Source organism: Pelophylax lessonae (assembly GCF_965119305.1).
Source record: "Pelophylax lessonae genome assembly, chromosome: 5".
Taxonomy (NCBI): Eukaryota; Metazoa; Chordata; class Amphibia; order Anura; family Ranidae; genus Pelophylax; species Pelophylax lessonae.
The window spans coordinates 389,810,823-389,833,494 of NC_138772.1; the positions used below are offsets into that span (position 1 = coordinate 389,810,823).

The 22,672-nt window shown below is 46.0% G+C and overlaps 1 protein-coding gene across 1 annotated transcript in view; it reads right to left on the reverse strand.

Annotated features, from left to right (window-relative positions):
* LOC309557016 (A-kinase anchor protein 7-like) overlaps positions 1 to 22,672 on the reverse strand; it is a gene marked incomplete at both ends in the record, with an annotated part of 168,277 nt that overhangs the window by 115,722 nt on the left and 29,883 nt on the right. The window contains one exon of the mRNA XM_082259619.1: positions 12,506 to 12,586. Coding sequence (XP_082115745.1) covers positions 12,506 to 12,586 — 81 coding nt within the window. The remainder of the gene's footprint in view (positions 1 to 12,505; positions 12,587 to 22,672) is intronic.

Genomic DNA, 22,672 nt, shown 5'->3' on the forward strand with positions numbered 1-22,672 from the left:
ACTAAAGCCCCGTACACACGTACCGATGGTCGGCTTACAAATGTTCCTCTTTTCTCCCCGGGATGTCGGTGTCTGCTGAAAAGTGCAAAGACAGCACAAGGACAGCACAAGAATTTTGTCCGCCGACTGCAGAAGTGATGTCATGTAATGGTTAACTTTCCCTGTGTTTTCTATTTTCTGAGCATGCCCAGTCTTGCAAATCTGCGGTCTGTCGGCCGAATTGTGTACTGACAGGCGAACAATCGTCCGTTCTGGTGTCGGCATACAAATATTTTCATGTTTGCAAGAAAGACTTTTGTCCGCGGATTGTGCGCAGACATCTGTCGGAGGCACCATACTAACACGCGTACAATCGGCAGATCCTTCGTCCACCGACGTTTGTATGCCGACGATCGGTACGTGTGTACGGGCCTTTAGCCTACTTTTGACACTTTGTTTACAAGTTAAAAATCAGTATTTTTTGCTAGAAAACGACTTAGAACCCCCAAACATTATATATATATATTTTTTTTAGCAAAGACTCTGGAGAATAAAATGGCGGTCATTGCAATATTTTTTGTCATGCAGTATTTGCGCACCGGTCTTTCAAATGCCATTTTTTTTTTTAAATTACGAAAAATCACATTTCACTACATTTAAAAAAAACTAAACAGTAAAGTTAGCCCATTGTTTTGTATATTGTGAAAGATGATGTCACGCTGAGTAAATAGATACCCAACATGTTACGGTTTAAAATTGCGCACACCCGTGGAATGGCGACAAACTACGGTCAATAAAAATCTCTATAGGCGAAGCTTAAACAAAATTTTAACGGTTACCAGTTTAGAGTTAGAGTCTAGCTCTTTTTTTTTTTTTTTTTTTAATTATTGCTCACGCTCTGGCGATCGCGGCGATACCTAACATGTGTGGCTTGAACAGCAATTTAATTTGCGGCGCGACTTCCATATACCGTACATTTTCTTTCGTGCGTTTTTACATTTTAAAACAGTTTTTAAAAAATAAAATAAAAAATCTGATCACTTTTATTGCTGTCACAAGCAATGTAAACATCCCTTGTGACAGCAATATGCAGCGACAGGTACTCTTTATGGAGGGATCGGGGGTCTAAAAGACCCTAGACCCCTCCATTGCACTTCCATGTATTCAAAACGCCAAAAAACTGCATTTTTGAATACATTCACTTTTTGAAACTGCCGCCTTTAGCAGCCGAGTAACCCGGACGTGACGTCATGTACGCCGCCTCCGGGTTATGTCATCGGAGATCGGATCGATCTGCATCCGGCATAGATAGGGACTCCATCCAGTCAGCGGACTGATTGCTCGGGTCTCCTGGTGGGACGCGGGACCGGGGCAGAGCCGCAGAAGGTGGTGGGAGGGGGACGTCCATTATCGTCGGAAAGTCGACCACCGGCTCTAAACAAAGGTACCGGAATGATGGCTCTAGGTAGAGGCATCATCCCGGCACAACCACTTAAAATCGTAGGCGTACGTCAGTTTGCGTTAAGTGCTTAAATAGCGCCGTCAATTTACGCAGCACTTCTACATATACTCTATAGTGTACAATCACATCAGTCCCTGCCCTCAAATAGCTTACAATCTAAGGTCCCTAATGCCCCGTACACACGTGCAGATTATCTGCAGACTTTTGTCTGCAGACTTACCTTTTCTATGTAGTGCAAGGGCCTGCCAGATTGCATACAAATTGAAAGTGTTTAGGTTTGACCTCATATTATATGGTTTTGGTAAGTCTGCAGACAAAAGTCTGCAGATAATCTGCACGTGTGTATGGGGCATAACTCACACTCCTACATACAAATACAAGGGCCAGTTTAGACATGAGCCAATTACCTACCAGCATGTCTTTGAAGTTTGGGAGGAAACTGGAGTACCCCTAGAAGCCCATGCAGGCACAGGGAGAACATGCAAACTCCAGGCAGGTAGTGCTGTGGTTGGGATTCGAACTGGTGACCCTAATGCATTTGTATTCCTGGGTTTAATTATACTTTGTGTTTTTTATTCCTGGGTTTAAATTATACTTTGTGTTTTTTATTCCTGGGTTTAATTATACTTTGTGTTTAGGTCTGCTTAACTGTCTGATATGCTGCCCAGGGCCACTGCAATATCAAGCAATTTAAAGCATTCTTAATCTCTTTTCAATTATATAAAAAAAAAAAAAGCAACTCAGTGAAGCAAAACAATCTACCAAAATTATTTTGATTGCCTTACAGTGTTGATAGAAACTTTTAAAAAGGTAAGCATCATTCTGCTTAATCATTTTAGCATCTGAAAGTTTTAAGAAAGTGGATAGAATTATACAAAGAGTACATTTTAAATAGCTTTTTTTTTTTTTTTGGCCCAAAGCTATCAATACAAGGAACTTGGATTTAAAGTGATTGTAAAGTCTCATTTTTTTTTTTCAAAAAAAAAAAAAACATGTTATACTTCCCTGCTCTGTGCAGTTGGTTTTGCACAGTGAAGTCTGCTGGATCCTATTCTCCTCGGGACCCCCTTCGGCTCTCCTGGCTCCTCCCTCTATTTTAGTTCCCCCACAGCAAGCAGCTTGCTATGGGGGCACCCAAGGCATTGCTCCGTGTATCCATTCAGACACGGAGCTGCAGTTTGGCACCGTCCTTTATCGCTTCTGATTGACTAGCTGGCTTTGACAGCAGCAGGAGCCAATGGCGCTGCTACTGTGTCTTAGCCTAAGAGGAGGGGATTCCCAGGCGGCTGAGACAGTTCTGGACATCGCTGGATCGAGATGGACCTCAGGTAAGCATCAGGGGGGACTGAGGGGGGCTGCTGCACACACAAGGTTTTTTTTATCCTCATGCATAGAATGCATGAAGATAAAAACGTTCTAACTTTACAACCACTTTGAAATTATGTGGTACGGATACGTTGAGACATACCAGTGCCACCTGCTGGTGATATAAGATAGATGATGGCTCACAATTATTCTAACCATACTTTGAGCCCTCACGCTGTAAAGCGCTGCACAAACTGTTGGCACTATATACTGTAAAGCCAGGTAGCATAATAATGAATTACATTCACTGTGCTTGAATTTTTCCAGTCTTACGGTCTTATTCCAAAATGGATGAATTTCATTATTTTCCTCACAATTCTACAAACAATACCCCATAATGAAAACATGAAAGAAGTTTGTTTAAAATCTTTGCAAAGTTTTCAAAAATAAAAAACAAACAAAATCACATGTACATAAGTATTCACAGCCTATGCCATGACCCTAAAAATTTCTCGGAAATGCTCAGGTGCATCCTGTTTCCACTGATCATCCTTGAAATGTTTCTACAACTTGATTGGAGTCCGCCTATGGTAAATTCATTCGATTGTGCAAGATTTTGAAAGGCACACACCTGGTTATATAAAGGTCCCACAGTTAAACATGCATGTCAGACCACAAATCAAGCCATGAAGTCCAGGGAATTGTCTGTAGACCTTCGAGACAGGATTGTATTGAGGCCCAAATCTGGGGAAGGAAAATGTCTGCAGCGTTGCAGGTCCCTATGAGCACAGTGGCATCCATCATCCATAAATGGAAGAAGTTTGGATCCACCAGGACTCTTCCTAGAGTGGGCCATCTGACCAAACAGAGATCAGGGGAGAAGGACCCAAGTCAGGGAGTTGAGCAAGAACCCAATGGTCACTCTGACAGAGCACCAGCGTTTCTCTGTGGAGAGAGGAGAACCTTCCAGAAGAACAACCATCTCTGCAGCACTTCACCAATCAGGCCTGTGTGGTGAAGGGGCCAGACGGAGGCCACTCCTCAGTAAAAGGCACATGACAGCCCAACTGGAGTTTGTCAAAGGCACCTGAAGGCTTCTCAGACCATGAGAAACAAAATTCTCTGCTCAAAAGAAACAAAGATTTAACTCTTTGGCCTGAATGGCAGGCAACATGTCTATAGAAAACCAGGCACTGCTCATCACCTGGCCAACACCATCCCTACAGTGAAGCATGGTGGTGGCAGCATCATGCTATGGGGATGTTTTTCAGCGGTAGGAACTGAAAAACTTTTCAAGATCGAGGGAAAGATGAATGTAGCAATGTACAGAGACATCCTTCATAAAAACCTGCTCCAGAGTGCTCTGGACTTCAGACTGGGGCAAATGCTCATCTTCCAACAAGACAACGACCCTAAGCACACAGCCAAGATAACAAAGGAGTGGCTATGGGACAACTCTGTGAATGTCTTTGAGTGGCCCAGCCAGAGCCCAGACTTGAACCTGATTGAACATCTCTGGAGATATCTGAAAATGGCTGTGCACTGACTCTCCCCATTAAATCTGATGGAGCTTGAGAGGTCCTGCGAAGAAGAATGTGAGAAAATGCACAAAAATAGCTGTGCCAAGCTTGTAGCCATATACTCAAAAGAGGTGAGGTTATAATTGGTGCCAAAGGTGCTTCAATAGAAAAGTATTGAGCAAATGCTGTGAATACTCATGTACATGGGATTTTTTTTTCCTTTTAATAATTTTGCAACGATTTTAAACAAACTTCTTTCACATTGTCATTATTGGGTATGGTTTACAGAATTTTGGAGGAAAATAATGAATGTAATCCGTTTTGGAATAAGGTTGTAACATAACAAAATGTGGAAAAAGTGAAGCGCTGTGAATATTTTCCGGATGCATTGTATATGCCTATCTGGAAAATAGGCACGTACATATTTAAATTGCAGGTAAAAGTATACATATGCATTTTTAGCTGATTTTGCTCACCCTAGAAAATATGGTTTGCAAGTCTATCCTTAAAAGTGATTGTAAAGTAACAGCCTCCTCTTGGCTCCTGCACAAAAAGGTTCCCGCCGGCTTGCGCTACACTTTTAGTATAGTGCCAGTTTTATGGGGCGAATTGGGCCAGAGGGCAGGGTCCAGGAGGCAAATCAGCCTGGCACACCCATATATTGGTCACACAGCTACCTGCCCGTATGAAAATACTGGCGTGTGAGGACATGTGGACAGACCGCAGGCTGCCAACCACACTTAATACAACTGGCCTGACGGCCCCCAATGCTAATAAATGTGACACTGCAGCATCATGCTCTGCCTACCCTCCTCCGCCCCCAGGTATGGCAGACATCATGTCATAATATAATTTAATTTCTTTAACCACTTCAATACTGGGCACTTTCACCCCCTTCCTGCCCAGGCCAATTTTCAGCTTTTAGCGCTGTTGCATTTTGAATGACAATGGCGCGGTCATGCAACACTGTACCTAAACCAAATTTATGTCCTTTTTTTCCCACAAATAGAAATAGAGCTTTCTTTTGGTGGCATTTGATCACAGCAAGGTTTTTCTTTTTTGCTAAGCAAATAAAAAACAGACCGAAAGATTTGAAAAAAAAAAAAAAAAAGTTTGTTTATGTTCTACAATTTTGTAAATAGATAAGTTTTTTCCTGCACTGATGAGCACTGATGAGGCCGCACTGACAGGCACTGATGGGGTGGCACTGATGGGATGGCACTGATAGGCAGAACTGATGGGCACTGATAGGTAGCACTGATATGCAGCATTGGTGGGCACTGATAGGCGGCAATGATGGGCACTGGCGGGTAGCACTGATGGGGAGAGCACTGGCGGGCTCCCTGAGCCCCGATTGCCATCCCTAGTGGCCATGGTGGGTATCCCTGGGGTCATGGGTGGGCATCCCTGGTGGTTCTAGTGGCACCCCCCAAGGGTCTACACTGGTAATCAATGCTCTGATTACCAGTGCAGCCCCCCCCCCCCCCCCCGGTCAGGAGAGCCACAGATCGGCTCTCCTCTACTCGTGCCTGTCAAGCGCGAACTAAGGAAAGCCGATCAACGGCTCTTCCTGTGTACTATGTGATTGGACACAGCTGGTCACATGGTAAAGAGCCTACACTAGTAGGCTCTTTACCGAGATCGGAGATGCGGTGTGTCAGAGTGACACGCCGCATCACCGATCGCCCCCCCCCAGCTGGGTTAATTACTACTGTGTTTTTTTTTCTTCATTCTTCGTTACTCGGTCAAAGCAATTGACAATTTAAGGATGTGCCCCTAGCCAGTTTCCAGCATCTTCCAAGGCAGGAAAGGCCTGTGACTCATTACCCGTTACATCTGCATCCCCTACAAGACCTGGGGGCATCCCTGTTGATTACACACCTCCTAATTAGTTAAAGAGCCCTATGGGGCCTAGTTTGGGACTCAAGTGCCTCTCTGTGTTTTGGGTAGCACGAGATGGGGGGGGGGGGGAGGGGCGGCTTGGCCATTGCTAACCCTAGTTGGGCATGTTTATTATTGTTTTTCTTTGCGTGTTCCTTCCGTTTTTGTCTTTTGTTCTTGGTCAATGGCAGATACTTTATGTGCTTATGTACTGCTGTGAGTCTATGCAATGTAGCCAATCTGCTTCACAGCTTTCAATATGGTACAATGGGCTCTCACTCTCTCAAAGTTCTTGTGTTTATGTGCAAGTTCTATGATGTACTGATCCTCACAGGTTATCACTACCTTCCATGCTATGGCTAATTTTTCAGTAATTTTGTGGAATGTCAGGGGAATCAACTCCCCCATTAAGCGATCATTGGTACTTAAAATTTCTGCTTAAACTTCACCCGCACATCTGCAGGATACAAATTTTGCTGGATCACGTGTCCTGAGTTTGAAGAGGGCTTGGATCTGTGCACACTATCATGCTCCCTACACTAACTATGCTAGAGGAGTAAGTGTACTAGTGCACAGGTCTCAGCCCTTTCAGCTATTGGAAGTGAAGATGGACCCAGGAGGTAGATATTAGTGATTGCCGATATCGTTTTTTCATTGCCGATACCGATATTTTGGTCATCGCGTATCGTTATCGGCCGATACTTTCATACATTTAAAAGACATTTTTTTAAAAAAAAATTTCCTCGCAGGTACTCTTGAGGAGGGATCTGGGGGTCTAAAAGACCCAAAACCCCTCCCCTGCACTTAAAAGCATTTAAAATGCCAAGTTTGGCTTTTTTTTAATGCTGTCCTTTTTTAAATCTGGCGCCAGTACCCGGAAGTGATGTCAAGTAGACAGGATGTCTCCTTGAAGTAAGGGTTTCAAAGCTACCCTATTCAAGAAAGTTCTCTTATCAATCCCCTTTATCCCAGACTATGTTGCTAAACACTCTTCTCTCTGATATCACATACTCCACAGGCTGGAAAATATGTGCCTTCTTTAAATTCAGAATAGTGAATTGTGGCAGTCATTTTGGTCTAAAGTCCAATGAATGACATTGCTGGTAAGCTATGAAGATAATAGATTTTTCTCTGCCTCTAGCAGCGACTATGTGAAATGGCAAATAATTGCTGCCATATAACACATGATCATGTCAGTAAAATAGTTCTGATGAATGCCTATACAACTTCAAATGTCTCTTAGCTGGCTACAATCAAATACAACCTTATTATAATGTACCAACATGCAACCAGATGCAAAAATGTTATTGGATGTACAATAAACCAGTTGATCATGGATAGATATCTTGAAATGTCTACTGTACAAAAATGAATTATTCCAGGGTGAGTTACTGATTGACATGTATATATCCATTCCCCTTCTGTGAATAAGGAATGTGCCAAAAAAATAAAATATCTTCAATGCATAGGCAACATTAAAGATTAGGGTATAGTAGTTGCATATACTGTATACTAATATGCATGCCAATGGTGAATATACCCATAATAAACCCACAGAAATTGATTACGCTTTATTAAGACCATCTGGGGCCAGAATAGCTAATCTGTAAAACTAAAAACTCTTTGCAAAATCTTAAATGGCAATTCTAATTATGGTGATAATGATTGCTATACGAAATCAGTGCACTGGAGTTTAATTAGAATGTTTGTTCAGAACCTAGAGCAGGGGTGTCAAACTCAATTTCATCACGGCCGTATCAGCACTATGGTTGTCCTCAAAAGACCGGTTGTATCTATAGGACTAGATTTCCATAACATCCCACCCCCACTTACATCAGATGTCAAGAGCCCCTCCATCAGAAGTCAAGAGTCCCCCACCCCCCTCTGCTGCTGACAAGGTAGGGGTGGAGACGAAAGAGGTGCTGCAGCTGCAGGAGAGATGCAAGCGCCACATTAACTGGCATGGAAGGCAAGCTTCAGCCCCCAGGCCTTGTGTTTGACACATGACCTAAAGGATAGCACAGAAAACCTGGGAGTGGATTTTAACAGTTTATTATGTGTGCCAGAGAAGACTGAGTGGAGCTGACTGCCATATTTTAAGTAAGCACAATGGTCTTTGAAAAGAGGTTTCCTATTCTACAGTGACCATTTCTCTTTCTAGAATAGAATTGTTCTGCTGCAACACAGAACTGCCATATCTTCAATTATTCATTGATCTCATCAGGAGATAATGTGATGGACTGTACTGCATAGTCACAGAAAGACTGGTCAGCTACATACAGTTCATAAATACAATTGCTTTACAGTGGTGTCTGTTGGATAAAGTAAATGGTCTGAGAAGAGACTTTCTTCAAGGTGGTTTATCTTAACCACTTGAGTCCCCAACACTGTTTTTAAAAATGGTGCATGAATAGCAGCCATTTATCCCAATTCTGCCTCGGCCAGGTTTAAAATGCATCCAGTTTCATTGGTTTCGGTGGCCCCAGCCAACATTATCACTGGAACCAGTCAGTGATAGCAGAGGTCAAGCACAAAGACCAGGAGCTGAAATGATCAACTCCTGGGCTTCCAAACATGCTACATAGCGATCCATTGAACACTTGTAGCAGATAGATGTGAAAACAATGATTTCATATTGTACTTACATCGGAAGAGTTGTAACATCACTTCCTCTGAGTATTGGGCCAGTGTTTCCTTGCAGCAATACATCACTGGTATAGTGATCTATTGCTGGCAGCCTATTAAAAGCGACCTGTTGCCACACAGCTGCATTGGGGGTTAGCATCTGGTCTCCGCTTACCGTAGAGAAAAAAAAAAAAAAAATTTGTAAAAAATATAAAAGTGTAAAAATAGAGATAGATACACACAATTATAAATTATTATACATGCAAATACAAGCACAAACAATATATATATATATATATATATATATATATATATATATATATATATATATATATATATATATATATATATATATATATATATATATATATATATATATACACATACATACATACATACATACATACATACACACACACACACACACATTATATATATATATATATATATATATATATATATATATATATATACATATACACACACATACATACATACATACATACATACATACACACACACACACACACACACACACACAGTATCTCACAAAAGTGAGTGCATCCCTCACATTTTTGTAATTATTTTATTATATCTTTTCATGTGACAACACTGAAGGAATGACACTTTACTACAATGTAAAGTAGTGAGTGTCCAGCTTGTATAACAGTGTAAATGTGCTGTCCCCTCAAAATAACTCAACACACAGCCATTACATTTCTAAACCGCTGGCAACAAAAGTGAGTATGTCCAAATTGGGCCCAATAAGCCATTTTCCCTCCCCGGTGTGATGTGACTCATTACAAGGTCTCAAGTGTGAATGGGGAGCAAGTGTGTTACATTTTGTGTTATCGCTCTCACTCTCATACTGGTCACTGGAAGTTCAACATGGCACCTCATGGCAAAGAACTTGCTGAGGATCTGAAAACAAGAATTGTTGCTTTACATAAAGATGGGTTAGGCCAGTGATGGCAAACCTTGGCACCCCAGATGTTTTAAAAATACTTTTCCTATGATGCTCAACTACACGGCAGAGTGCATGAGCATCATGGGAAATGCAGTTTTAAAACATCTGGGAGTGCCAAGGTTCCCCCTCACTGGCCTAGGCTATAAGAAGATTGCCAAGACCCTGAAACTGAGCTGCAGCATGGTGGCCAAGACCATACAGCGGTTTAACAGGACAGGTTCCACTCAGAACAGGCCTCGCCATGGTCAACCAAAGAAGTGGAGTGCACATGCTCAGCGTCATATCTAGAGGTTGTCTTTGGGAAATAGACCCGAGAGAGAGTGCTGCCAGCATTGCTGCAGAGGTTGAAGGGGTGGGAAGTCAGCCTGTCAGTGCTCAGACCATATGCCGCACACTGCATCAAATTGGTTTGCATGGCTGTCGTCCCAGAAGGAAGTCCATAAGGATGGTGTACAAGAGAGCCTGTAAACAGTTTGCTGAAGACAAGCAGACTAAGACATGGATTACTAAACCATGTCCTATGGTCTAATGAGACCAAGATAAACTTATTTGGTTTGGATATGTCAAGCGTGAGTTGGGGTAACCAGGTGAGGAGTACAAAAGACAAGTGTGTCTTATCTACAGTCAAGCATGGTGGTGGGAGTGTCATGGTCTGGGGCTGCATGAGTGCTGCTCACACTGGGGATCTACAGTTCATTGAGGGAACCATGAATGCCAACATTTACTGTGACATACTGAAGCAGAGCACGATCCCCTCTCTCGGAGACTGGGCCGCAGGGCAGTATTCTAACATGAGAACGACCCCAAACACACATCCAAGATGACCACTGCCTTGCTAAAGAAGATGAGGGTAAAAGGTGATGGACTGGCAAAGCATGTCTCCAGACCTAAACCCTATTGAGAATCAGTGGGGCATCTTCAAACGGAAGGGGGAGGAGTGCAAGGTTAGTCTGTTCAGCTTTACCCGTTCTGCACTCAGCTCAACTGGATCCGTCACCTCCCTGTGACTCCCAGCCTCTGCACCACTGAGGATGGGCTCCGCTCTCTCTCTCTAGGCCGCACTCTCAGTCCTCCGTCACTGACTGTCTCCTCCGGCACCTCTCAGAGAGGTGTCTGTCCTCCACCAGTCCCAGAAGCAAGAAAGCATGCGCTCGGCTCCGTCCAAAGGTATATCCACTCTCCCATGATTCTTCACTGTCCCATAGCTCCCTGGGAGTATAGTTCCTCCTGCCATCCATGTAACAATCAACCTTCCTTCCCAGACTAAATCTCCCACAATCCAATTCATCCATTTCCGGGGAAAGCCGATCCTTATTATAAACTCTTAAATGAGCACTCTAGTTACATTAGAACGGTAACTCGGTTATATATATATATATACACTCATGCCATACACATTTACAGTAGTCCCAGCTTGGCTACACTTTTTAGTGAAGTAAAAGGTAAAATTACAGAAGAGTAAGTAAAAGGTAACATTTACAACACAAATAAAAAGGTTACCCTTGCAGGGGTGTTCAGCATTCCTCCTCCAATGCTAATCAATAACACAGATGTTTTATTTAGTCTCCTGGCTTGCTCCCACAGTGCTGCTGCTTTGGCCTCACACTTTGGCCCCTCTCTGGTCATCTACGCTGTCTTACCAAGCTTCAATTTTCCATCTCTCTCTCAGCTCCATGATGCACTTGCCCACACCTTGGCATCTGGGCAGGAGCCTCCTGTCTCCTGGTGGAGCCCTGAACTACAGCTAGACCCTTGATAAAGGCTGTGAACAGTCAGGCTACTGGCCACCAGTAAGACCCGGACACCCGGTCAGAGGCTTCATCTTTCCCTAGACTCTTCAAAACCTTAAGACTCTAGAATCTAATCTGGGAGTTACCAATCCTGAAGAAAATTTAAAAAATAATTTTTTATTTCTATATTCAGAATAGAGATACAGTGGCAGGACACAGCTATTTGTAGCTCTGAGAAGAGGTTGTAATATGCATAAAATACATATATTGCATTGTAAAAAAAAAAAAAGAAAAAAAAAAAAAAAAAAAAAACAGCCCTGAATCTTAATAGTTAACCGATGAGTTATCACCTTATACCGAAACAGGGTACTGAAATCTACAGCACACTGTATGGCACTTATCAGGCTTGATCCTGTAGCTGGCTGGCACTTTAAAGGTAAAGAAAGGGCCAGTTCTTGATTATCATATCAAGAAAGAGAAGAAAATAGTCCAGAGTAAACAATGCCCCAGGCGTGGTTTTCAATAAAAGCAAAACACTTTCTAGTGTCTGTGGTCAAGGGGGTTGGGGGGGGGGGATAATGCCACATTGTTGTTGCTAGTGGGAGGAATAGCGCCCCATCATTGGTGTTAATTGAAGATATAGTGCGCTATAAATGGTGACATTGGGAGGAATTGTGACCCATTGTTGGTGTTAGTGAGAGAAATAGTATCGATCAAGTCACAGTTTAGGAACCATTGCTGTAGGAGATTCTGGACCAAGGGAGATTTTGTGACATGGGGGTAGCAGAATCAGAAACTGAAGCAGCAGATTTTTCCTGCTGGATTGCCAAGAGGTCAAAAACAAATAGGAAAATCAAGTTTCTAGTGTCCATCCAAAGTTAAGATCTGACCTATTTTGTATGGTATATTTTAATGACCAAGATAGTCCTTGATTAACATCTGGATCAAAAGAACTAGAACTTTAAAAATACAGAATAATTGATATAAGGGCAAAGGCAATATATGCTGACAGATATTGCTAATGAAGTGCACTTACTTTCAAACACAGTCAAAATGTCTTCTTTGAAGAATGGAAGTTCTTGAAATTCATGTGCTGCTTCAGAGGAGCCTTCCTCTCCTTTTATGAAGAAATAAAAAGCTAAGTTAGTTATATATTGGGTTGGAAATTGTACTGTTTCTACACTCCAAAAGCACAGAAGAAAAGTCTTACCAGTTACCCTGTATAGAAGGAAAAGAGAATAGATGAGCAGTGGGCATCTGTAATATGAATTTCAACATTTGCGATCTTATATTAGTGAATCCTGAGCTCTCATAGGATTTCTTAATTCCTTTTATTTACTTAATATTGTTCTATCAGAGCAGGTATGCTAACCTTGTATAACAAGAAAAGGTACTGACTTTATGAAAGAAAACTAAAGACTAAGTTGAGAGTTCACATCCTCCAGGACTGAATGCATTTCTTTTTTTTTTTCCAAACGTTTTATTGAATAATAAAAATACAATACAGCAAAAATGACAACCATATGCAAGTAAATATACATATACAGTATATATCAAAACAATTGAGTTCCCCACCCACAGTTGCAGACATAAAAAGGCCAAAAAGACCCAGGACCAACGTAAGGCGTCGCAAGCTCAAAGCTATGCGCAACGGTCCAGGAGCATCTGTCAAATCTGGCATAGAATGTGTAACCTGTAATGATATACCAAACCCCGAGAGGGGAAGGTTCAGATCCAGAATCCCCATATCCAACAATGTGAGGGGGTACAGAAAACCAGTAACAAACCCGTACAGCTTAGAAACACAAAAGAAAAGGAGAACCACTGTGAGGCACTCTAAGCCAAAAGGGTCATGACCTTGCACATGAGCGCGCTCCGGGCCCAACCGGCCCAGGCACAGCAACGGTAGGGAGGGGGGAATCAAAAAGAGGGAGAAAATAAAAGAAAGAACAAAAAATGGTCATCAGGAAGGGCTGAGGAAAGGTGCGAGCCGCGTGGACCAGCCAGACAGGTCAGAGCACCTAAAGGAGGTCGGGGGCAGGGAGGAAGAAGGAGGGAGGCAGGGCAGGGAGGGGGAAGGGGAAGGCGGGGAAAGGAAGGGGGAGACAGGAGAAAGAGAGAGAAAAAAAAAAAAAAAAAGGGGGGGGGGGGGGGAGCCAATGCCAATTCGTATGTAATGATAGCCAACAATAATAGAAACATTGGGAAAGAGGGTGTCGATTCGGAAAACCAATGTACCATCTAAGTAGCCCCAAAATATGATACCAAACCAAGGTGTATCACCAAAGAAATAACCAAAGAAATAAGCGTAGTTTAAGCGTTAAGTGTAGCAAATTCCGGTGTGGTTGTGAAGTGAGCCCAGCATGCCCATTTCTTGTGATGTTTAGTGGGGGTGTCATTGGCAACATGGATGAGCTCCTCCATCTCCGCGATAACAGCAATTCTACGCAGCCACTGTTTAATCGTAGGTGCCTGCATTGAATTCCACAGGACAGGAACGCATTGGCGCGCCGCGTTGATCATCTGGACAGTAAGCGATTTTGTGTAGGAAGCATGTGAGGAGGGGGAGTGGTGCAGTAGGAATTGAGCCGGTGAGAAGTCCAGATCATCCGTAGTCACCTGTTTGATGATTCGGTGGACCTCCGCCCAAAAGGCCGTCAATCGAGGGCAAGACCACAGAATATGGAGGAGAGAGCCAGTGTCCGCCAGACACCTCCAGCAAGTGGAGGGTATGGAAGGTGTAATCTTGTGAAGGAGCGTCGGGGTGCGGTACCACCGGGAAACAATTTTATAACCGTTTTCTTGGGTCGTAACGTTCCGCGAACATTTATGGTTTTTCAAGAAGATCTGCTCCCATTCGTCTTCAGAGAACGAACAGGCCAGTTCCCTCTCCCAGGCAGCACAGCGGGTCCGAACAAGCTGACCCGTGTCCTCGAACAGGAGAGAGTGCGTGACAGAGATAAGCCTACGGAGGGGGCCTTCCTGCTGACAGAGCCCGTCAAACGTGGTCGGGGAATCCCGACAGGGGAACTTTCTAATGAATGTTCGCACATAGTGGGCCAGCAAAAGATAGGACCAAGGTGGAACAAGGGGTTTCTTTGCTTTCTGAGCAATAGAAGAGGCCGAAAAGACCTCCTCTCCGTCGCTGACATGGTGAATGCGCAGTCGTGCCTGCGGCCAGTGGTCAAGTAAGTAATGTTGGTGCATGCCGGGGGGAAAGTCAGGATTGAGTTTGAGCGGGGTCATCGGACCCTGAGCCCTCGAAACACCATGCGTTTTGCATGTTGTGCGGAAAGATAGGAGAGTAGGGCCGATCAAAGGGTGAAGCCGAAGAGAGGGTGGCAAGTGAGTGGGACTCAACCACGGGGACGTAGCCAAATCAAGTGTAGTGAAGCCACCTTCCAGGGACACCCAGTCCTTATACGGCTCATGAACGTTCCAATCAATGATTCTAGATAAGTGACACGCCATGTGATAATTCCGAGCGTCAGGAAGACCAATACCTCCCTTGTGTTTGGGCAAGCAGAGGAGGTTGTAATGTATACGGGGATGTTTATTATTCCATAAGAACGCGGACACAAGACGTTTATAGTCCCCAAAGAAGGACCGCGGAATTGCCACGGGAACTGTTTGGAGAACATATAGCAGCCTGGGTAGAGCATTCATTTTTAAGACCGCAGCTCGCCCAAACCAAGATAGAGGCAAACGAGTCCAAGCGAAGAGATCCTGTTTAATTCTGGAGAGAATCGGGGGAAAGTTCCGAAGGAACAAATTACGCAGATCAGCCGGAATCTGTATGCCCAAATATGTCAAAGAGTCTTGCTTCCAAACAAAGCGGAAGTTGGTCTTGCACATTTGCACCTCTTGGGGGGATAAGGAGACATTCAGTGCAAAAGATTTGGCAAAATTGATTTTCATGTTAGACAAAGAGGAAAATTGACGAAACTCCCGCATGACCGAAGGCAGAGTAGTAACAGGTTCAGTCAAAAACAGCAAGAGATCGTCTGCGTAAGCGGCCACCTTGTATTCCTTGGAAGCAGACTTGACCCCGCGAATAGATGGATTACTTCTAATACTGTTCAAGAAAGGTTCCAAAGTCATAACGAAAAGTAGGGGGGACAAAGGGCACCCCTGTCTAGTTCCATTGCGGACAGGGAAGGCGTTTGACAGGGTGTCGTTTACCCGGACCCGGGCACTCGGATTAGCATAGAGAGACATAAGGAAGCACAACATGCGCGGGCCCAACCCCCAAGCGCGAAGGGCAGCCTCCATATAGTCCCATGACACCCTGTCAAACGCCTTCTCGGCATCCAGGGAAAGGAGGAACCCCCTCTGCCGAGACATTGAAAGGACGTGGTGAAGGTTAATAGCTTTAATGGTGTTATCCCTGGCCTCCCGGCCAGGGATAAAGCCAACTTGATCAAGATGTATCCCTTTAGAGAGGAGAGGAAGCAACCTGTTAGCCATGATTCGAGCAAAGATTTTTATATCCACGTTCAACAACGAAATCGGTCTATAATTGGACGGAGCGGTCGAGTCCTTCCCCTCCTTCGGGATAACAACTATGTGCGCTTCAAGCATACATGGGGACAGGGGCTGATCAGCCGAAAGAGAATTAAACGCCGCCAGAAATGGGGTGGATAGAACATCGGCAAAAGATTTATAGTAAGCCGCAGACAGGCCATCCGGGCCCGGACTCCTGTTTGGCTTAAGCTGCTTGAGTGCCGACGTCCATTCAAGAAGGGTGATGGGGGTGTCAAGAGAAGCCCTGGAATCCGACGAAATCCCCTGAGTCAGATTCCTGGAGAGGAAGTCGTCGAGAGCACGCACTCTCGATTCAGGGGTAGAGGAGGGAGATTTCTCACGTGGTAAGTTATATAGCTGACAATAGAACCTCTCAAATGCGCCAGCTATATCCCTATTGTTAGAGATACGTGAGCCAGAATCCGAGCGAAGGTGGTGGACGACCGTTTTGGCTTTCCGGGCATGCAAGGCTCTCGCAAGGAGGCGGCCACTCTTATTGCCATGCTCATAAAAAAGCTTCTGGGAAAGCAAAAAGCTCCTGCGTGTCCTCCTGTCTAACTCCAACTGAAGCTTTTCTCTAGTGTCCATGAGAGTGTCATGCGTGGCCTAAGCCAGCGTCTTCTTGTGAGCCCTCTCCAGGGCAGAGATTTGAGACAAGTACTCAGAGATGGTCGCCTCCCTCTGCTTCCGCAGCGCAGAGGCTAGCGCCAAGAGTTTACCTCGGACCACACACTTGTGTGCAGCCCACTGAGTGACCAGAGACGTATCGGGAGTCGAATTACAGCGAAAGTAATCCACTAGGCAGGAGCGGATTTCGGACAGTCGGGTAGGGTCCGTCAGCAGGGAGGCATCCAGCCTCCAGATTCTGTCCCGTGGGACAGAGATAGGCAGAGACAGTGTCATCGTAATCGGGTTATGATCGGAGATAATAGAGGGTTAAATTGTAGCATCCACAAGATAAATCAAATCCTTTTGGGATAGAAAGATATAATCTATCCTGGAATACTTCCGGTGCAGCGGGGAGAAAAAAGTAAAATCTTTATCACGTGCATGCATAGTGCGCCAAGAATCGTGCAGGGACAATTCCTGAAGGCCCAGTTTAATTTGTTTCAGAGCCTTGTAGGGAAGGCAAGAGGAACCCGTGGAAGTGTCCAACAGAGGGTCCAAAGGGACATTGAAATCACCCCCAAAAATGAGAGTGCCCTTCTGGAAGGGAATCAGTTCAGCAACCACAGCACGGCAAAAAGAAACTTGGGAGCAATTCGGACTATAAACATTCACCAGAGTGAGAGGCTGGTCACGAATAGATCCAGTCAGAAAGAGGTAGCGACCCAAGGGGTCCGCTAAAGAGGCCGAGATGGTGAAAGGGACAGACTTGGCAATCAGAATCGAAACCCCCTTAGTCTTAGAGTCAGCCGACGTAGCATGAAAAACGGTAGGATAATACTTGTTGTGGCAGCGGGGAATAGCATCAGAGCGAAAGTGCGTCTCCTGAAGAAAGACCACGTCCGCTCTGAGTCTGCGCATGTGCGTCAGAACCGTTGACCGCTTCTGTGGGGTGTTAAGACCCTTAGCGTTAAAGGAAACTATTTTCAGTGTTTGGGCGTCGGGGCCCAACGAAGGGGCACGTGGCATGTTAGCAACTGGCAGGAGCCAATACCCTAGGGAAGAAAAAAAAAAAAAAAGAGGGGGGGGGGGAGAAGAGAGCGGAAAGAGAAAGGGCTAAGAGGTAAGGGAGGGGAACAAGCAGGGAGGGGGGGGAGCAGATAGGGGACAAAAACCGAGGGTGTAAGTAGACCTGCTACCTTACCCAACTAGGGAAGGGAGGGGAGAAAAAATATCGGATCAAGATCGGGAGAGGTAAATCACCTCAGCCGTTGGCGAGTGTGGAAGGTAGAGTATCCAAAAATGGGAGTCAGCACCAGGCACCTGGAAGGCCCTGAAAGCTGAAAAAAGAGCCCTATAAACGCAAGGAAACCAGGGGAGCAGTTCTGGCATACAAACCTAAATACAGGGGCATACAGCCCAGTCCCATAAGGAAAGGGCAAGGGGGCAGCCCGAAATATAGGAGTACAGAGGTAGAGAACGGAGGAGGGGGTAGAACACAGCAAAATATGCAACAGTCTGGACAAATTTGGCCAAAACAAAAAAAAAAAAAAAAAACAACATAACCCAACCCAAAGTAACCGTGAGCCGTGTATCAGTGTCTAGACAAAAGGGGATGGGGGAAGGGAAGGAGAAACCCATGGAGTACCTAATGTCACCCTAAAACAAGGGAGAGAGAAGCCTGTGCCCCTACCTTAAAGCATAACACCTGTAGAGAAAGGACCATTAGTGTGCATGAAAATCACAACATCACAAAATTGTTTCCCACCAAGGAGCCAGTAAGGCACTTCCACAGAGCTAGTCTGCACTCAGGCAATTCCCAGGCGGTGGAAACATCAACACCGCCAAGGGAACGGCAGGAGGACAGAGGGTTAAGAGACATAGTGGAACATGAAAAGATAACAACAGAATAGGCCCAGTTCGAGACCCCCAGACTCCCCCCTCCCCACCAACATCCCCCACCCCACCCCCCCAACCCCACCAGAAGATCTCGATCACCACAGAACAGTGCCACCCAAAAGACTGTCAAATAGGGGTCATACACCGAGGGAGCCAGCCGGCATGGCAATGCAAGACACAGCCCGCAGCCCTCAGTGCACGACACCGCAATGACAGTGAAAAAGCAAATCCTTCCGGAGCAAACATGACCAGCATCACACCCAGGGAAAGTCAGCGATATCAGCAGCCAGTATCATCCGAGAGGGCTGCTGTATGAGCAGAGGCATGCTGAAAGATGTGGTGCTAGTGGCCCAGGGCGAAACTCCAAGTCCAAAAAAGCAGGAGGCTGCGGGGCAAGCAAAGTCAGAAGGCAAGTACAAATCCCAGGAGGTGACTGCATAGGGTATCGTGCAAAACAGTACATACCTAATCCCTCTAAGCACAGCACAGGGAACGGTGACAGAGTCTGGCAGAGGAGGGGGGGGGGGAGGGCCATCGCCACAGTACCGACATGTAACGTCTGTCGAAAATAAAGCAGGGCAGGAGGGGGAGGACGAACGCCCCAGGGAGCAGTGAGTCCATGGAAGAGACCAACAGGGGTACAGCTCAGCATAGCGTTCAGGAGGGGGGGGGATTAAGTGGACGGGGGGCCCCGCCGATCAAAGCGGCTTCTCAGTGTCCAGGCTATGTAAAGGGCAGTCACAGTGCGTAGGTGATAGAAACATACATTAGGCAGCCAGGCTACGGCCGGAGAAACGTAGGAGAATCCAGGGCAACGGACACAGGGGACATCAGGTACTCACACCAAGACGCCGCACAGATCACGGCGTGTATCGTGCTCGGCGGTGGTCAGGGGAAGCCATCGGACTGCCATTGCGGGGTGGGCCAGCTCCCTCAGCCGGAGGAGAGGAAGGCGGGTGAGCTCTGCGTCTGCCGACGCCGAAGTGGAAGTTGCCTGCAGGATGCACTCCCTCCATCGGAGCATCACGGTGAAGTGGCGAGAGACGAAATTCACTGTACCAATCCGGTAAGTGGACGTAGGGGATGTCCAGCGTGGAGCAAAAGTGTTCCAGGTCCTCCGGGACCCGAAGCAGAGCGGTGCGACCCTGAGAGGTGACCGAGAGCCCGAAGGGAAACTTCCAGCGGTAGACGATGGCTCTGGAGCGGAGCTCCTCCAGCAGGGGGCGCAGTTCTCTCCGTCGCTGCAAAGTGATGTTAGAGAGGTCTTGGAACATCTTAATTTCGGCGCCATTATATGTAAGATGTTGCCGGACTCTGGCATTCCTTAGAACGTCTTCCTTCACCTGGAAGTTCGCCAGGCAGCAGACCACGTCTCTAGGTGGATCATTGTCCCTGCCCCGAGGGCGTAAGGCACGGTGGATCCGCTCCAGGACGACTGGCGTTTCAGGGGGTCTCCCCAGCAGATCGTTGCATATGGCCGCCACAGCTTGTGGAAGGTTCTGGTGTTCTACACTCTCCGGGACACCCCGAACCCGCAAGTTCTTTCGCCGACCCCTATTATCCAGGTCCTCCACGTGGCGATTCAAATCCCGCAAGAGTACAGCGTGGGATTCCGTGACCTGCTGAACATGACACAGTGAGGCATCATGGCGGACAGTTGTAGATTCCACCTCATCCACACGCATGGCCATGGCCTGAAAGTCACTCCGGAGGTCCGCAATGGCCGCAGAGAAGGTGGCTTTAATGTCCATTTTGATATCCGTGGCCACCATCTGCAGGTCAGCAAACGACAGGGAAGCCACTGGTCTGGGAGCGCTCGCTTCAGGCGGTGAGGCATCAACACTCGGGGGGGCCCTACTCGGCGAGCGGGAACGAGGTAGGCTGGAGGGAGAGGTAGTAGGCCGCTGAGGATCCCTGTTCTGGGTGCGGAAGATTTCGGGTATATTCCGGCCGGGCTGGGACTCCGGTTCCCGCGAGGACCGGGATCGGGTAGCCGAAGAGCTCCGTGACGTACTCCCCATGGTTAGGTAGCGGGTAAGGGGTGATTTCGGGCAGCAAAGAGAAAAGATCGGGCCGTGAGGTGCAGGAGCTCGGAGCTAAGCAGCCATCTTGGATCGGGACCAAGCCACACCCCCCAATGCATTTCTAATTGTGTAGGTAACTAATAGGCTGCCATTTTTTTATGAAAAGTTGGGAACAAGATTTGTTTATGCAGCCTAAAAATCACTCAAGCAACCAAGCCCCTTTTGTACAGTAGCTTGAAAAATCTGAATAGTTCCATTGGGTATGTAAACTGAAGCTTCACTTTTTAACTTTGTATTCCTTTTAGAAAACGGAATTGACAAAATCTGACTACAGAACATTTGGCTAAATATCATTTTGCTAATAGGAATAGCTTTTCTGATAATGTTGATGGTCTAGGATTTTGAGATGCAAGGCCATATATAAATGCAAGAAGGCCATATATAAAAATATACTCCACAGTGCCCTTTCTAACCTGCAACCATAGAAAAGACTTCCCAATTAGATAGAAAAGTAAAAGAGTGCCTGTTAATATCTGCTGCTCGGAGCTTCTACATATGTTGTAATGCATGAATGGAGGTACCTCTATACCAAAGATGTTGCATAATGTCCTTCACAAGGGAAGAACACCTTGCTGATCCAGCCAATGAGGGAGCAATGCTATAGAACTGGCAGGCACGTTTCTCTGCCCCTCTAGCATTCCTGATGAAAGGATCGCTAGCGTGATATAGGCCAAAGCTGTATATGCCATATATATTTAGATGTATCCTCAGCATGCAGAAGTGATCGAAACAATATGCTTCATGACAGCTGTTCAAAATCTAACTTTTTTTAGGCACAGAACAATGCACAACAAATTACTAAGACCAGGCAGTGGGAAAAGGAAATTGATTTCTAGGATGCATAACTAGAGGGATCACCAGCAGCAGGAAAGAGGTTCTGATTCCACTACACAGATCTTTAGTGAGACCTCATTTAGAATATGGTGTCTGTACTTCCGGGTTCCGGCGCCACATAAGCAGGGAGTGAGGGACAGTGGCTCCGTACACCCCAGGTTATAAATTCCTTTCACACCGCTCGCTGGCTCGCTGGCTCGCTGCCCCGGTCCATCTGCAGCAGTTCACACTCCTCGGACCCTGCTCTTAAACATGGACCGTTTCGTGGTCCACAGTGGGACCGGGAACACCGCTACACCGCCACAGGATCTCCAGCCTCACAGCACGCAAGCTGCCTCAGGTAACATGGCCACCACAGGCCTGTAGGACAGCACCTCCCCCTCTACGGCAAATCAGCCTGTCTCTGCCATAGACCCACACTGCCAGCAAATGGCACAAGCATAGTGGAGGCGGTGGAAAGGGCGATAGCGGCAGGCATTACCCAGCTGCGGAAGGAACTGGGCGACCAGGCCAGGCGCCTCTCTGAGGTGGAGCACAGAGTCTCAGATTTAGAAGATGAACTCCAATCCTCCTTCACCAATGATGCTAAACATGCCCAAACACAGCAGTACCTGCTTGATAAACTTGATGATCTTGAGAACAGATCACACAGGAATAATCTTCGGGTTTATATGGCTGCTGGAATCCTTCAACTCGGGCCTGCTCCCTGATATTTGCGCCTCACGGATCCCCCAGGCCTTGGGTATCAGTTCTCCATGAACCATTGAACGAGCACACTGCCTGGGAGCCCCCTCAAATGATTGCAGATCCCCCCACCCAGTGATTGTGCGGTACTTAAACTATGCGGACAGACTTGCCATACTTTTACTCTTTTAAAAACGCAAAATCTTTAATCCTGAATGGTCATAAATTACTACTGTTTGCTGACTACTCTCAGGAAGTTGCCCGCAGACGTAAAGCCTTTCAACCCTCCTGCAACGCATTATTTCAAAAAGGCCTGAGACTCACCCTGGCCTATCCTGCCACCCTCCGTTTTATGGATCAATTCGGTAAATCTAAATCTTTCATGCACCCTGACGAGGCCTTGGACTATATTGATTCCTACCTCCACATCTCTATGGAAACGCAATCTTCCGTTGCTCCCTCACTTTCTCGCTCCACCAGGGACATACGCAGCCCCCGTAAGGAATCCTCATAAGAGAGCTAAATTTTCTGGCAAATCCTCCTCCAGAGACAGACCTTGCTGATCTTTTAAA